This window comes from Leucopleurus acutus (assembly GCF_964270905.1).
Source record: "Leucopleurus acutus genome assembly, chromosome: 5".
Taxonomy (NCBI): domain Eukaryota; kingdom Metazoa; phylum Chordata; class Mammalia; order Artiodactyla; family Delphinidae; genus Leucopleurus; species Leucopleurus acutus.
The window spans coordinates 129,482,297-129,499,783 of record NC_139147.1 but is presented as its reverse complement, the minus strand read 5'-3'; the positions used below and the strand labels follow the sequence as shown (position 1 = coordinate 129,499,783).

The following is a 17,487-nucleotide window of genomic DNA, read 5'->3' as shown; positions in this document are numbered from 1 at the left end:
ATTCCGATATCACAAACACAGGTGAACTAAAATAAAATGGCACTACTGAGATATCTTCTAAGTCTGGTGTAAATTAGTGTAAATAAAACCAAAAACAATGCTAATCTGATTGGGTTGGATAAGTAACTTAAGAAAACCCTGAAATTATCTTGACTCTCTGGAATATGGACTTACATCTACTATCAGGAACTTTGCCCCTTCCTTAAGTGTATATTTTGCCTTGAGATATTTTTCATTGTGTATAAGGCAGAGTATAGAGAGAGACATTTTAAAATGAGCGTTTCATCTTTGTCTCATTGTTTACAAATTTTCTATTCCTTTCATGATTGAAATATACACAATATTAGTTTAAAAAGTGTATATATATATATATATATACACACACACACAATGTACAGCCTCACTATTTTTCCGGATAAGGATGGGCAATCAAAATGGTTTGGAGACCACTTTTCTGGAGGGAGCCAGAGATGACCCAGGGCAATGAGATCAGGCCACATCCTCTCCTGGGTTCCTTTCTTTGTGTTCATGTGTCACTTGTCCTGAGTGTCACAGAGTCTTGATCACATTCCAGGGCAGCTTCTTGTAGGAGAGACATTGTCTCTCCTGTGACTGTGTCCCTAGCCTAGGTGTCCAGCAGGCTGCATGAAGGGAAGGAAGTTTACCAGTCCAGGATCCTGTGCTCAGGAGGACACATGGGGAGGGACAGCTCCTCCGTGGGCCTTTAAGGGTCCAGGAAGGAGTAGGATTTCTGGATACACCTGAGAACAAGTGAAAGAGGTTGAGCCTGTTGTCTTTGACTTGTGGTCAGCCTTATTCTTCTCTCACACCCTCTCCCAGGAAGGTCTCTGCCTGTCATTCTCCTGTTCTGGTGTGCGTTTGGGGCAGTCCCTTCCTTCTTCCATCTGTAGAATGAGCACATAGGTTGGTTCAGGACCAGCTGTGGCACCCTGGGATTCAGAAGCAGAGCCACCCCCGCCTCTTTCCGCTGCAACCCTGCTCCTGGCACAGAGCAAGCGCGCGTTAACAACGGGGTGATTTTTCTTTAATTCCCTTCCAGTCAGCATTTTTGTGTTGGATTCCACCCACGGGTCTGTCCCAGAGGTCAGGAAATGAGGTGATCAGCCTGAGAGAGGAATGAAGGGGGAGGGCTGAGGGGCGATTGGGCAAGCGGGCTGCACAAACAAAGGGGGTCAAAGATTGTGCTTGGCCAGCCCCGCGGGTGATAAAGGGGCGCGGGGTGCAGGGACGTGGCCCAGAAGCCGGTCCGTCTGTGCTCGGCACTCCGCTTCGCAGACCCGGGAGGATGAGGCTCGCCGTCCGCGCTCTGCTAGCCTGCGCGGTCCTGGGTGAGTGCGGTCGCTGGGAAGGCCCGCAGAGTCGCCGGCCCTGAATACCGGAGCCCGCCACACCATCCCTGGGCTCCGCGTTGGAGCTGGAAGCCCGGACCTTTCCTTCGCTTCTCCCCGCTGCACCCTTGCATCTGCTTCATCACTGCCTCAGGGACAGCTCTTCGCTTGTGCGCACCTTATGGTCCTGCCTGTGCCTCTGCCACATTTTCACCCCCTCCTTGCTTCCTCCTCGTGTCCAGAAAACCTTGTAGTAGCGGAACACAATAAATTAGAGCACTTCCATCACGGTTTATCAAATCCCTTTGCTGCGGTCTCAATCAAGTCCAAACTGCTTAGGATGGCATTCAAGGCCTCCCCAGATCTGGTCCCATCTCCACTGATAGTCTGATGTCCCATGGGTGCCCTTGGTGCTGACCATGCCCCACTAATGAGGCAGGGCAGTTGAAGGGTTTGGAGCATGGGATTTGAAGCCAAACTTTTTGCGTCCCCAGCGGTGAGGGGGGTAGTACAGCCTGGCCTGGAAAGGTCCCGTGAGAGTAAATGAGGCTGTGGATCCAGGCACTAGTGGAGTGGACTTTGCTGCACACATCTGTGCTTCGAAGCCTGTCACTGTTAGGCCCCCTTTGTCCTCTAACTTTTGCTGGCCAGTCGTGGTGCATCTATAATACCTTTGGAGCCTTCTGTGTTTAGTTACTTGTCTTTCCTGAAAAAGTTAACCCTTGAGAGTCGACCCACCTTACTTGCCTTTGCTTACCTGCCCAGCCCCCAATCCTAACCTCAGAGAATCTCACAGGGCTGTGGAAGGTAAATGCATGACTGAGGACAAATTCCTGCCTTTGGGATCTCAGGAGGGGCAGTTTGGGGAGGGCCTGGAGGAGTGGTTTTTGGGAGAGTCTGCCACTGACTCCTTGTTGCCTCCTTTGATATCCCATGGGCAGAGGTGGAATAAAGGGTGGTTGGGGGACAGGCTTCCTGTGGCCCCTCTTTTTCCATCCTGGAGAACTGTTCCCTCCCCCTCTCTTGCTTTGTGCATTGCGAATATTCATCCGCTTCCTTGAGCCAGCCCTGTGCTGTTGATCCACAGAGTGGAGATGACAGAGGGCTTTGCGGACAGTGCCAAATGCTCATATCATGGGGACAACACATCTGCAACCCCATGGATTAATTGCCACAGACATGGCTGGCTTTAGCTTCTCATGGTGGCAGCCAAAAAGCCTAATGGTAAAATTGAGGGAGGGGTCATTGGAAACAGAGAGAAACATTGAATATGTGGAGTTTCTAGTTATTCTTGGAACAGAGGATGACAAATGAGCATCACAGGCAAATTTATTGCCTCATCAATCATGTACCCCTATGTACTGGCCAAGCACATGGAAAACAACTCAGAATGTTATCTTCTTTTGTTCCCTGGGCAGAGACCAAAGTCTGGAGACCTGATTTCTAGGCCAGTCTCAGCTACTAACAGGCTGGGTAACCTAGGGTAAAGCATTACTCTCTGAGCCCAGTTCCCTCATCTCTAAAAGATAGTAATTACTGGATGATGTAATTCCTTCCCTGCTGGCTTCCCAGAGTTGTAGCATTGAGCCAACACCTTGACGTAGCTGAAAATCCCCTGTGTATCCTGAAGCTTGTATTCCATGGCAGGCCACGGGTCATGAGGTGAATGAAGGAGGCTCAGAGAACACAGAGGAGAAGCTTATTGTCTCCAATTGAGAGCTGATAGTCAAGTCGGCATACCTCTGGCCATCACAGTCTGGTCAGTGGGAAACTAAGAGGACATTAGGGTGCCTGTCACTCGTCCCCAGACTCAGAACGCAGTGGAAACTCTGTCCCTTGTTGTTCATGGATAGGAGTGGGAGTGGACATGATGGAGGGGAAGTAGACTTCACGACCCTCCAGAGGGTGCTGCTGTCTCTCCCAGTGGCACAGGGACCTCTGACCTCTCTCCCCTAGGGCTGTGTCTGGCTGTCTCAGAGAAAACTGTGAGGTGGTGCACCGTTTCAAGTCATGAGGCCACTAAGTGCTCCAGTTTCCGTGAAAATATGAATAAAGTCCTCGCTGATACTGGTCCTTTTGTCTCCTGTGTGAAGAAGACCTCCTACATCGATTGCATCAAGGCCATCATGGTAAGTCGTGGCTGCCTAAAGGAGAGCAGAAGAAAATCCATACTTTCTCTTTCTCCTGTTGTTTTGGAATCATTCTGTACTCACAGGTAGGAGCCTGCTGTGTGGGGCAGTCAGCCCCTAGTGCTAGTAAAATCACTTTAGAAATGGAAATACGAGCAGTCACCTTTAATGAGTCTTAAAGCAAAATCTAACATGTTCTGAAAGGGGACTCTTTTGAGCCACCAAATTCTCTGAACTCAGAGAAGAAAACAAGAATACATGCTATCAGAATGACCATGTAACACTATTTTGGAGGTTCCTGATGCATCACAAGAAGTAGATGAATGGTACACACAGGGAAGAGGAATACATAGTCATGATTGCAGTTGATAGCTGATCCTTTTGTCTTCTAGGTTTTCCAAAATACTCTTCACTCCTTTAACATTGTTCCTGCACATTTGAACGTGTGTCAGACCCTGTGCTGGGCAATGGGGCTGCAGTAGTGAATTTAAACACACATGCTCCTTACTTTTGAGGAGTTTACAGTCTAGTCAGGAGAGAAGAAAGACATGAAAACAAGTAGATGTGAAATTTCAAATTGTGTCATGTACAATGGAGGGAAAGAAACAGAACTTTCAGAGGAAACCTGCTTTGGCCTGGGTGTCAGGGACAATCTCTCTGAGAGGGAGCAATGAACCTGAGACCCCAGGGATGAGCATGGGTAAGCCTGCCAAAAGCTATGGTAGAATACACCAGGTAGTGAACCATAGCATGTGCAAAGGGCCTGAGACAGAGGAGAGCTGGGCTTGTTTGAGTTTCTGTAGGGAAGGTAGGGTGACTGGAGCAGAGCAAGCAGGAGACTGGAAGGAGGAATGAGGTGGGAGAGGTAGACTCAGCCAGATGGAGCATGATTAACTCAAGGAATCAGTGATTTGGTATAAACAACTGGTCTGGGGTGTGTGTGTGTGTGTGTGTGTGTGTGTGTGTGTGTGTGTGTGTTTATTGAACCTCAGTTACTATCATGGATTAATTATAACTCTTGATTTATGACATAATTTCAGCTTTGGTGTATGCATACCCCTCTTTGTTTTTAAATATGTTAATAATATAAAATAATATTATCCACAAACCCACCAGAGGTTCTCAAAACTTCATCACTGCCAATAGCTTATTTCTTGGGCTACTACTGTGTGGCAGCATTGGATTCTATGGGAACAACACCACTTGGGGTAGTGTAAGCCACTGGCCCTACTTACAACTAGTGTGTTTCCCCATCCAGTGCAAACAGAATCCTAAAACTTTCTTGCCTTTTATTTTAATTTAAGACATATAGGTATGTGTGGATGATTGTACAGTTTTGCTTCTTAAAATATTTTATAAACATGCCATCGCTATGTGTTGTCTTCTCATACTTGCTTTTCCCTCCTCAATATTATGCTAAGTTTTCACACATGTTGTTGAATATAGCTATTGTTCATTCATTTTCAGAGCTCTACAAAAGTCCATTGTGTTAGTATACCACAATTTATGTTTTCTTTTCTGGTCATAAGACATTTGGATTTTTTCCAGTTTTCTGTTATTCTAATCAGTGTTTGTGGAATACTTTTATACAAATCTCCTGGGACACAAGAATTACTAGTTTCTCTTTAATATCTATGTAGGAGCAGAGTTTCTGTGCCATGGGATATGTGAGTATTTGACTTTGAAGACGATGCCAAATGTATTTGGTTTTTAAGCAAATCCAATGTGGTTATTCCAATTTCCACTCTCACCAGCAGTGTATGAGAGCATAACCCATATCATTCTTGGTGAATTTGATACTTTATTATTATGAAAAAATCACTATCTCTGGCAGTACTTCTTAACTAAACTCTATTTTTCTGATATTAGCATACATACTATATCAACTTTCTTTTGGTTAGTATCCTCTTCCTATATCTCTTTCCATTCCTTTATTTTCAACTTTCTGTGTGCTGATCTTTCAGGTGTGTCTTTTGAAATTTGTATATTGCTGGATTTTGTTTATTAATGAAATCTGACAATCTTATTTATTTTATGTGGTAAATTTAGACCGTTAATAAATTATTTTTTTTAATAAATAAATAAATTTATTTATTTATTTTCTTTGTTGGCTTCGTTGGGTCTTCGTTGCTGCGCACAGGCTCTCTCTAGTTTTGGCGAGCAGGGGCTACTCTTCGTTGTGGTGCATGGGCTTCTCACTGAGGTGGCTTCTCTTGTTGAGGAGCACAGGCTCTAGGCACGTGGGCTTCAGTAGTTGTGGCACGTGGCCTCAGTAGTTGTGGCTCGCGGGCTCTAGAGTGCAGGCTCAGCAGTTGTGGCGCGTGGGCTTAGTTGCTCCGCAGCATGTGGGATCTTCCCGGACCAGGGCTCGAACCCGTGTCCCCTGCATTGGCAGGTGGATTCTTAACCACTGAGGCACCTGGGAAGCCCAAATTATTATTTTTATTATTGATAAATTTGTGCTTATTTCTGCCATTTACTTTTTGATTTCTCTTAGTCCTGCTTTCCCTCTGATTTCTGATTTTTCCTTTTCTGATTTTTAAAAATGGAGTTCGTACATGTGTGTTCATTTGGATTGTTTTCCCTTTATTCCACCTTTCCCCCTACTGAAAGTAAATTTAAACAATGTATATATTTTAATGACTTCCCTTAAATTTTTACTGTACAATTTTAGCTTAACAAAATGTTAATAGTAAAATAATCTTGACCGTTATGTCCTTCTGAAACAGCAAAAGAACTCTGGAATGTAGTAGCTCAGACTTTGCTCTTCCCTGTGTAGATATTACTATTTGATATTTTATGTCTATCTTGTTTTAACCCTGGAATGTAGATACTTCATGTATTTGTTGGCAGTATACATAAAATACTATATAAATATATATTTATATATGTGTGTGTGTGTGAGTGTGTGCATGTGTAAGTTTGTGTATGCACCCAAAAGTTCAGAAAGAGGGAAGGAGACGGAGAGAGAGAGAGGCAGAGAGAGAAATTTGGACTTGTTTACATTTTTGCCATTTCATCTGTTTACCATTCCTTCTCTTTTTAGTTTTTTTAAGTTTTAAAAAAATTTTTGGCTGAGCTACATGGCTTGCGAGATCTCAGTTCCCCAACCAGGGATCGAATCCAGGCCGTGGCAGTGAAAACACTAAATCCCAACCACTAGACCACCAGGGAACTCCCTACTATCCCTTCTTATATTTCAGACCATCCTTCTGGGACAAGTTTTCCTTTTGAAATGTGTTCTTTTGGTGATACTTTAGAGTCAGTATCTTGGTGTTAAACTCTCTCCATTGCTTGCTTGTTTGTTTTCTCTGAAAATGCTTTAATCTCCCCCTTATTCTTGAATGGTAATTTTGCTGAATGTATAATTCTAGTTTGATATTTTTACACTATTTAAAAATACCATTCCACTGTCTCCTGAGTTCCACTGTAGTCGTTGAGAAGTCTGATATTATCCTATTATTCCCTCAATCATCTCTCTGGAAAACTTTGAGATTTCATGTCCTTGGTTGGTGATGTTCCATAGATTCGCTATGATATTTCCAGTTGTAGAAATCTTGTTACTTATCTTGCTTAAAGTATGTTGGATCTGTGGAATCATGTTTTTCACCAGTTCTGGAAAATTTGCTGCCATTATCTCTTTAAATACTGCCTTTTCTTTAGTTCCTTTTTTTTTTTTTTTTTAATTCTAGGATTCCAAGAAAACATGTTAGGCCTTCCTTAACCTAGCATCTATATCTTTTAATCCCTCTTTCATAGCTTCAGTCTCTGCACCTCTTTTTTGGCAGCATCTGGGATGAATTCTTCAGATATAGCCTCCAGTTTCCTAATTCTCAATTTAAACACGTCTAATCAACTTGTTGCCCATTCATTCACTTTTTTTTAATTTCAACAACTATATTTTTTGCTTCTAGAAGTACCAGTTTAAACAGCTTTTCTTTTTTATTCCTGATAATTTCCTTTCTATGCTTATCTCTGTGATTGTAGCCTTCACTTTGTGCATAAAGCACATATATAGCTCTTCTCCATTGTTTCTGACCATTCCAACATCCACAACCCTTGAGAGCCCAAGTCTGCTGTTCCTGCTGATGCCCATGCATTGTGGCTTACCTTCTTTTGGGTTTGTTTATCTGCACCTGGGAAGTCATGCTTGACTTTAATCCTGCCCCTCCCTGCTGGTTCAGTTTCCCTTCAGAATCCCTGTTGCTCTTGTGGACTCCATGAGTTAGGCCTTGGCTCCTTGGTTCCTGAGCCCCTGAGGCCCCAGTGATTCCTGCCCAGGATCCTGGTGTCTGGGCCAAAAAAGCCCCAACCTCACTGCTCTAGGATAAGCTCTTATTTGTTTACTCATTTATTTTTATTCTGTGGTGTGTGAGGTGGGTGGGGACAGTCTCTGGAGGTTTCACCTACCTTTTGAGATACCAAGAAAACCATAAAGATTGTTTCATATATGGAGTCTATTTGTGGAATAAAAGAGTCCTTCACCATTGTGAATGTATTTAATGGCACTGAAAGGTACTCTTAAAAATGGTTAAATGATAAATTTTATGTTGTTATTTAATTACAATAAAATAACAAAAACAATTCCAACTATTGAAAGAAAAGTTTCAGCTAGACAAATATATGGTTTGGTTTACATTATTATTTTATTTCATTTAGAAATACTATTACCTTATTATTTATCTATAACATGACATAGATCATAGAGCTATAGTCCCTGCCTTGTAATTTAATCCATAAATAGTAAGAACTATTTATGGAGTACTAGCAAGGGCTTCAAGAAAAATCATTTTGATTAAAGATATTTGAAGCAAGAAAAAAAGCAATAAAAGTATGTTATGAAGTGCCTATATAAAAGATGGTGCTTCTCACTTCAAGAGAAAATAAATTCTAGACCTAGTGGGAAGGTATCTATAATATTGGTTATAGTGAACCAAGTGAACTACTGGTTTAAAGATGAGAATTAGTGGAAGCAAAAACTAAAAATGAAAACCAAAAACCCAGCAAGTAACAGTAAATGGGAGAAATAAACCCACACTACGTGGATTCGAATCCCAGCTCCATGACTTACTAGCTATGTGGCTTGGGGAGGTGACTTAAAGTTTCTGGGCCTCTATTTTTTAATGTGTAAAATGGAGCTGAGTTGGACAATGGTGTCTGTGTAGTTGATTAAATGAACAATCAGCCATAATGGAAGTAATAGTTAGCATTTAACACTCAGTTCAGAGTATAGGCTAGAAGTTAAAGCCAGAGAAAGCACCCGTCCCTGAACAAAAGACTCCTGCAGTTATATGGACCCAGGACAGGAAGAAAAAGTACTGAGTACTGAATCAGAGTGGAGAAGGATGTCTTCAAGGCTCCCCTTCCCCATAGAGAATTCTCCACAGAGGCATCTGAGGAAGATCTCAGCAAAAGGCCCAAAATAAAGAGGTCACCAAATGAAAGGACCTGAACTTGAAATGTAAATATGTGTAACAGCATGGCCAGGCAGAGGGACCTGAGTCCTTGACTGCAGCCCCTTCAGAGCCTGTGGTGCATGGGCTGTGCACCCAGTCTGGTGTTGGGGGGCAGCTTTCCCCCAAGAGGCCTGCTGGTAAAGCCTCTGTAATTTAGGTCAGTCTTGAAAAATCACGATAGTTTTCTGGGCTAGCAGCTGGACTCCTCACCAGGGAAAACAGAAAAACGATCCATTCTCTCTCTTTGCAGGAATTAAGGAATATGGTGGCCAAATCCCCTCACCAGGGAGGTAGAGTTAACTGAAGCTTGTGGTGTTGTGCAGCTAGCTATTGGCCAAACTGAGTGTTCTTCTGGCCCCAGATCCAAGGAGCACCACCCAACTATAGATAGACCTTGCTCAGAAGTAAGGGCTTCCTCAGACTCTGGTCTGTTCTCTTCCAGGATAATGAAGCAGATGCTGTGACGTTGGATGGTGGTTTGGTATTTGAGGCAGGCCTGAAGCCCTACAACCTGAAGCCTGTAGTGGCAGAGCACTATGGCCCGAAAGCTAGTAAGTTCTCCCCGGGGACCCAGGAAGGTGTTTGTGGCCCTTGTTCTCTCCCGGTAGATGCTGAGTCTTGTCTCATTCAGGCAGGTAATGGAGATTAGCTACTGAAGAGCCTGCCCCAGGGGGCAGTGAGTGGGGAATGAGGGGCCCTATCAACCACCACAGCCACAACCCAAGGCCTCTGGGAACTTTGGGCTGGTTGAGGACTGGTGCTCAGGACACTGACCTCCTGGGCAGGCTGTGTGCAATCTGAGCTGCACCACTGGGGTTTAAATGTGTAAAGAGCAGCTCTCCAAGAACCACAGGTGCCACACGCAGGGGAGAGATCACACAGGAGCATGAACTTGGAGCCCTGACAGCTTTGCATCTCATCTGAGAGCAACTCCACTGTCCCTGGGGCTGTGTGAGGGACAGAAATACTTAGAGAAAGTCAGGACTGTGGCCTCTGTTGCCACAGTTCCAGTTTCCAGGGGAGCTTGGCTTGGTAGTTGTAGGCAGACACTCCCTGCAAGGCCTGGGTGGGCAATAGCATTGGGGCATGTGTGCATGTGGCTTCTTGCTCCTGGGTTTGCCTGGAGGGTTGTTACAAATGTCTCCTCTGTGGTCCTTCCTTTCCCATGTAAGCCTAGGAAAGTTTTTCTGATCCTTCCCTCTTTAGAAGCCAACCCAACATAAACGTTACCTCGGGGTTCCCCTTCCCTACTCAGGAGCCCAGTAGTGATGAGCAGTGCTTCCCTGGGGCCCAGTTTGAGAGTCTTTCATCCACGCTCTCCCTTTGCAGAGCCGCAAACTCAGTATTACGCTGTGGCCGTGGTGAAGAAGGGCACTGAGTTCGGTCTGAAAGAGCTCAAAGGCAAGAAGTCCTGCCACACAGGCCTCGGCAGATCTGCTGGGTGGAATATCCCCATGGGCTTACTGTACTGGGACTTGCCTGAGCCACATGAATCTCTTCAGAGAGGTAAGCAGGCAGGAGGGTGAGTGCCCTCAGCAGGCATCTCTTCCTCAGATGCCCACATGGGCCACACTGGCGTCACTCAACATGATCAGGTGATGATATGTGATGACTCTGGGAGTGGAGGTGGGAGGTTAAACAGCTTTAAACTGGCAGGTCTGCTGCACCAGCAGCCATTAGGGGCTGTCACAAGTCCTTTTATCTCTGAGCTCCTGACACCCCACCAGAGGTTGTCCTGAGGAGTCGGGGGAAGGGAACAGAGGGCTTCAGTCAGGGCCAAGGTTGCTGGGCCCCACTGTTCACTTCCCTGGGGTGCTTTCCTGTCTGTGGCTGATGCTTTTCCCATTCTGCTGGAGCTTTCCCTGGTGGCCATCTGCTGGCCATGAACTTGGCGTACACCTCTCCAGGCGGGTCCTCCATTTCTCACGCATGGATCCCAGAGGAGACCTGTCTCTGAGCTGTTCCAGTCTGACAAGGCAGGGAGGGGGGCTGACGGTGACCTGGTCTTGGAGGGTGGCTGGCACAAGCCTGGTTCTTGGGGAGGGAAGAGGGAGGAAAGGGGTTAAACTCGTCCCTTTTTGGAAACCCTTAATCTTGAAGAGTGAACACTTGTAAAGGCAAACTGGGTCTGGGGGTGCTGGTTTTGTCTGGGTCTCTCTGTCCCATCATGAGCCTAAGCTGGGAGCTGTAAGTGCCTCTGGCCAGGCTGGCTCACGCCCTGTGCTTCTGTGTCTCTGTGTTGAGCAGCAGCGGCCAGTTTCTTCGCGGGCAGCTGCGTCCCCTGTGCGGATCAGTCGGCCTTCCCCAAACTGTGCCAACTGTGTGCAGGGAAAGGGACGGACAAGTGCGCCTGCTCCAACCATGAACCGTACTTCGGCTACTCAGGGGCCTTCAAGTGAGTGAGACCGGCTTCTGCTCCATCCGGGCTCCTAAGTGTCCAATGTCCTTGGCTGGAAATCTCCCCTGGCCCACAGCAGAGCCCAGTCTTCAAAGGGGCAACCAGGGGGCCTAATCGCCTCAGTGACACAGGGACTTAGTGACACAGCTGGGACTCCCCAGGCCAGGCCGGGCCAGTGCATACTCTCTTCATGTGACATTGACAAGGAAGCCCTCTCCTGGGGCTCCTCTTTCCGTTTCCCCAGAGTTCTCTCACTGGACTAGGCAGAGCCTGAAATGACGGGCACGGCCCTAGTGTCCATGCTGCTCTTCAGTGGCGGGCCCTCTGCTCTCCACTGCAGCAGCGCTGGCCGCTCAAGGCGCTGGCCTCTCTCCTGGCTCCTCTCACTGTCCCTGTGCAGGCAGCTCATGTGGCTGATTTCTTGCTCCCTCTCCTCCCTTGGTTATACTCTAAAGTTTTAGAGCCAGCCAAGGGCACCTTTCCTCCCTCAAGAGACACTATGCCTTTATCCTCCACCAGAAGTTTGAAAACACTTTTCTCATTGAAACATCTTCAGTGCCTTTTTGATGCTTTGGGGCACATGGTGAGGGTCCTCCAGGTCCTGTGAGCTCACCCCCCTATCTCCATGGTACCCTGGATATCAGTGCCCCATGGTGCCCCCTCAGCTGTGGGTCTTCGTAGAGGCCTCCCCCAGGCCCTGCCCTTTCCCCAAGGCTGGACAGTGTGGTCAGACCCTCAACCTGAGGAGAAGGGCCAGCCCTGCAGGAACCCTCCTAATATGTCTCCTCCCCACAGGTGTCTGATGGAGGACGCTGGGGAAGTGGCCTTTGTCAAGCACACCACGGTATTTGGTAGGTGACAGGAGAAGCATCTGCAGGTCCCTTCAAGCAGAAGGCCTTCCTTTGCTTCCTGCCTTCTTCTACATGCTCAGTAGTCAGACATGAGCATAGTGTGTTCCTCCTTTCTCACTGCTGGGGTGTTTACCTGTGCAGAGGCGTGTGTCTGTGGGGTCCCCGGCTGGACTCCTGGGCTTCATCCTATCGTTCAACTTCCTAGACACTGGGACCCTTCCTCCTGGTCAGTGTTGCAATAGCAAAGGATTGGGAGGAGGTCTGGCCGGCCTTGGCCTGTAGTCAGCCTGCTGAGATGAGACCTCTTGTGGGGTGTGGGCAGTCACCCCTGCACGGGACATCAGAAGCTTTACCTGTAAATTGGCTGTGGGATCCTGAGCAAGTCAGTTTTCTTCTGGCTCAGTGTTTACTCTAGGCTTCTCGGCTCACACAGTTTATGATTCAGTGGGGTTTTGCAAGGGAGCGGAAGGGGCACCACACCTCACGCTCTGCCTGCCGTCGGCTCACGTGGGCTTCCCTCCCCCAGAGAACCTGCCTAACGAGGCTGACAGGGACGAGTATGAGCTGCTCTGCAGGGACAACACCCGGGGGCCTGTGGACGAGTACGAGAGGTGCCACCTGGCCCGGGTCCCTTCCCACGCTGTCGTGGCACGAAGCATGGGCGGCAAGGAGGACTTGATCTGGGAGCTTCTTAACCAGGCCCAGGTATCGAATCCCCATCCTCTTTCCTGCTTAGCAGTTCCTGCTTGGATTTGGGGCATTTTCCTGCACTCCCTTCTTGCCACTGTAGAAGCCCTTCTGTGTTCAGGATACAGTGGGGACCATGCCACACACCATCCACTTGTAAGAAAGCACCCAGCAAAGCCTTCTTGGACTTGCACAGAGCCTAGTCCTGCATTATCATCTGTCAGACCCTTACGTTCTGGACCAGTGACATGAAGCTGCTCCTTCTTGCTCTATTCCATATCTCTCCCATTGGAAAGGAAATGATCTCTCTTCCAAGGTCCTTCAGCCTGACTGCAAGGGAGCTGCACACACAGCCAGCTTTCCTTCCCTAGAGCAGCAGAACACCAGAACTGAGCCAACTTTCTCTTATCCGGCCCTCCCATCTGTCCATCTGTCCATCAAGGCAGCCACACAGTGTCAGCCTCTGAAGGAGATGTGTTTCTTGCACTCAGTGAGCTGTCATCCAGCCAGGGAGACAGGCACAGAAACACATTCAGTGAAATTGGGTGTTTGTTATATGGCCCAAGAGGGCTGTGAATGGAGAAGGTGCTGGGTGGGAAAGAACAGATCCGACTGCTCTCTCTCCTGTCATCTTGAAAATTTCACTTTTTAATTTAGTTTCCTGAGTTTTAAAATTTTCTTCGGTCCCATTTTGCAGCATCCCTTGTTGCTGTAGCCATTCAGATCTGTGTTTTTACCACACACAGGAACATTTTGGCAGAGATACCTCTGAAAGCTTCCAGCTCTTCAGCTCCCCTCATGGGAAGGACCTGCTGTTTAAGGACTCTGCCAATGGGTTTTTAAAGATTCCTCCTAAGATGGACTCCTGGCTCTACCTGGGATATGAGTATGTCACCGCTCTCCGGAATCTAAGAGAAGATACACGTAAGTGTTTGCGAAGGATCGTGTGGCTCTAAGAGCTTGGAAAACTGGTGAGGGTGTGCACCAGCAATAGAGTCTTTCCAGGTATTGAACACCTGTCCCAACAATCCTTTGTCTGCCCTGCCTGTGCAGCCCAGTGTTAGATGAATGCTAAATGGCATCACCAATGGGCATTAAAGGAAATTCATGCTTAAAATGATTTGTATTGATACCAGCACTGTTTCCCTTATATAAATCAAGGCTACCCTACCCACTTTGTGAAGCCAGTTAGCCTGGCATGAAGTAAGTCAACTAGAATGAAATTGCTACAAATGTGCACATCTGAAGCCAATGCTATGGTCAACATGTGCCATGGTGAAGCTGGAGCTTTAGACAGGTCGATCCTGCTTCTGAATTTCCTTGGGTCATTGGGGATGTGTTTGAACCTTCATTCAACAGACATGTATTGACCACTTATCTATAAACTGTGCAACGTGCTGGGCATACAATGGTGAGTCAAAAATATATTAAATTCTGCTGTCATGGAACCTTCAGCCCAGTGGGGAAGACAAATGTTGAAGGAATAGTCACTCCATTGAATGATCAATTAAAAATGAGAGATTTCCTCAGCAGAAGGAAAACAAAAACAAAAACCCAGAACAAAATATCATGGCTCTAGAAGAGTGCAAAACAAAGAAAGACAGGTCCCGGAATTGAGGTAAGGCTTCCCTGAGGAAGTGCCTCTTGAGCTGGGTCTGAAAGTTGGGTTGGTGTCCATTTATTCAGCCAACATTTATTGTACTGACCATGAGGCAGGCACTAAGGGTGCCATGGAGAACAAGACAGGCATGACCCTAGCCCTGGCCAAGCTTATGTTCTCCTGCAGGGAACAGACAATAAATAATGAATAAATATATAACAACAGCTCAGATGGTTAAGTGCTATTTCTAAACAAAGAGGGGAAAAAAAAAAAAACCCAGCCTGAAGTGATAGAGTGCCTTGGGGTCAGGAGGAAACTTGACTTCTTATAAGAAACAATTTTAAGTTAAATCTAAATGGTAAGAAGCCAACTAAGAGACTGTTATTACCTTTGATTTCTAAGAGATTAATTCCTTGAATGGAATCTGTTTGTGTATTGCTGAAAAATCCTAGCATTTTCATGAAGACAGTAGCATAACCAGCAGGCAACATCTGGGCCTCTTCTAATCTCTGGTTCTCTTCCTTATGTCCTAGGCCCGATCGCCTCAAAGGATGAATGCAAGAAGGTGAAGTGGTGTGCAGTGCACCACCAGGAGAAGGCCAAGTGTGATATGTGGAGTGTGAGCAGTGAAGGGAAAATAGAGTGTGAATCGGCAGACAGCACTGAAGAATGCATCGCCAAGATAATGGTACGTCACTCCTGCCTCTGTAGGGCAGCATCCCTGCCACTGTTGCCCACCTGTCCCCAAGGGTGAGTGAGTGTTCCTGGGAATGACACGAAAAGCCGGGTTCCAAGGAACCTTGCCCTCACTGTGGGAGACCAGCCCCACCGGAGCCTCAGGACCTTTGGGCTTCTGGATCTGAAGGGCTCCTTAGGGCTTGTTTCCTCCTAGTGTTAGCACCCAGTGGAGGGCAATCTGAGCCATGTCTGCTTAGGGAGGCTGGACCTGAGTGTGGGTGTGCCCGAAACCCACGGTGTGTCATGGCAAGTGAGACAAGTGTGACAGGATCGTGTTATTGTGCAAGCGGGTAGAAGTTTAGCCTTGTTGATCACAAGAGCATTCCATATTTGCTTTTAGATAATGTTGAAAAATTGGAGGATATAAAGAAGAAAATACATAAAAACTAATTGTAACCTTATAACTCAGAGAAAATCCTGTTAACTGGGCTCATATCATTCATACAATTTACTCTCTTTTCTCACCTAATCTTATCTAGGGAGCTTTTCCCTTGTCACAAGTCATTCTTTGAAAACATGATTTTTAAAAATATATTTTAGTTTATTTTTGAGAGAATATACACTATTCTGTTTACAGTGGTATATCTGGGGACCAAGTTTATGGGGGACTTTCATTTCTTTTTTTCCTTTTTTTTAAATTTTTATTTTCCCTTATAGTTTATTACAGGATGTTGAAAACAGTTGCCTGTGCTATACAGTGGGACCTTGTTGTTTATCTGTTCTATGTATAACAGTTTGCATCTGCTAACCCCAAACTCCCAACCCATTCCTTCCCCAGCCCCCTCCACCTTGGCAACCACAAGTCTGTTCTCCAAGTCTGTGAGTCGGCTTCTGTTCTGTAGATAAATTCATTTGTGTCATATTTTAGATTCCACATATAAGTGATACCATATGGTATCTGTCTTTCTCTTTCTGACTCACTTCACTTAGTATGATAATCTCTAGGTCCATCCATGTTGCTGCAGATGGCATTATTTCATTCTTTTTTATGGCTGAGTAATATTCCATTGTATATATGTACCACATCTTCTTTATCCATTCATCTGTCGATGGACATTTAGGTTGTTTCTATGAAAACATGTTGATAGCTTAATGTTGATAGCTATTCCAGAGTGTGGATGTGCTACAATTTGTTGAGCCATTTCCTTGCTATTGAGCATTAAGTTTGGTCCTATCTTATTGATATTATGAATCACACTTGCATGCTTTTGCCCACTTACACATTTTGCCCAAATAGTTTCCCACATATCTGATTATTCCTTTAGGGTATATTCCTCAAAAGCATATTTCTAAGCCCAATGGGAAACTTGGCAGTCTTGTTGAATTTAAGCATTTCTGAAATTTGGGGCTTATTAGCTCTATTAGATCATTATATCTAACAGAACATTTGAGTTTATTTGACTCATTCATTAAAGACCTTGTATTGATCAAGCACCAAAATAGCACCCAGCCAATGTGGCCGAGATTCGGGTCTGGGGCCCCCATCAGGAGGCGCTCTGTGCCACAGACACAGCCCTGAGTCTCTGACTCCGCTCATTTGTCTTACAAATGAGAATTCTTGGTGTCAGAAAGGTGTTGTGAGAGTGTCTCTGGGACAGTGTGCCCTATGAGAGGACAGGGGGACTGAATGTGGGTCTTTCCTTCTGAAGAAACTAAGCAAAGCACCCAGAGTTGATCATCAGTTCATCATGGTTTGGGTGAAAATGGGAGTACATTTTATTTTCTATGTTGGGTGTGCCTGACTGATCCTTTGGGGGTCCAGTACCAGCAGCTTCTGTCTCGCTGGGCCTTCATGACCTGTGCTGGCAAGGCTGCTTCAAGGAAACAGCTTGGAGGGCATGTGGGACAGAAGATGGTCTCTTTTCACCTGCTGTGATGTGCTGTGTCTTTGCAGAAAGGAGAAGCTGATGCCATGAGCTTGGATGGAGGCTACATCTACATAGCAGGCAAATGTGGTCTGGTACCTGTCCTGGCAGAGAACTACAGTAAGTGGAAGGGGCTTCTCTCAGTGTTTCATTTCCCCTGGGCCATGGAGAAAGGAAATGGAAAATCACAGCCTGATTTATGCCACATGGGCCATAAAGCTCTTGCTTACTGAGCACCTCCTACTTCCTAGGCTCTGGGCTCCCTCATCTCTAGTCCCCAACAGTTTTCTTGAAGGATGGGATCTTCTATCATACCTCCCACAAGGGAGTTGGAGGCTTTGCACTGGGAAGTTCTAGCTAAAAGTGACCCCTCTGCAGAGGACATCTAGATTCTCAGTTGGGATTCCTGGCAGG

The 17,487-nt window shown here is 46.1% G+C and overlaps 1 protein-coding gene across 1 annotated transcript in view; it reads left to right on the top strand.

Moving 5' to 3' along the window:
- Nucleotides 1–1,218: 1,218 nt before the first annotated feature.
- Nucleotides 1,219–17,487, top strand: part of TF (transferrin) — a 31,291-nt gene continuing 15,022 nt past the window's right edge. Inside the window, exons 1-10 of the mRNA XM_082839908.1 lie at nucleotides 1,219–1,349; nucleotides 3,306–3,478; nucleotides 9,377–9,485; nucleotides 10,264–10,440; nucleotides 11,182–11,329; nucleotides 12,128–12,183; nucleotides 12,710–12,888; nucleotides 13,617–13,794; nucleotides 15,004–15,158; nucleotides 17,103–17,193. Of these exons, the coding sequence (XP_082696034.1) occupies nucleotides 1,307–1,349; nucleotides 3,306–3,478; nucleotides 9,377–9,485; nucleotides 10,264–10,440; nucleotides 11,182–11,329; nucleotides 12,128–12,183; nucleotides 12,710–12,888; nucleotides 13,617–13,794; nucleotides 15,004–15,158; nucleotides 17,103–17,193 (1,309 nt within the window). The 5' untranslated portion in view covers nucleotides 1,219–1,306. The remainder of the gene's footprint in view (nucleotides 1,350–3,305; nucleotides 3,479–9,376; nucleotides 9,486–10,263; nucleotides 10,441–11,181; nucleotides 11,330–12,127; nucleotides 12,184–12,709; nucleotides 12,889–13,616; nucleotides 13,795–15,003; nucleotides 15,159–17,102; nucleotides 17,194–17,487) is intronic.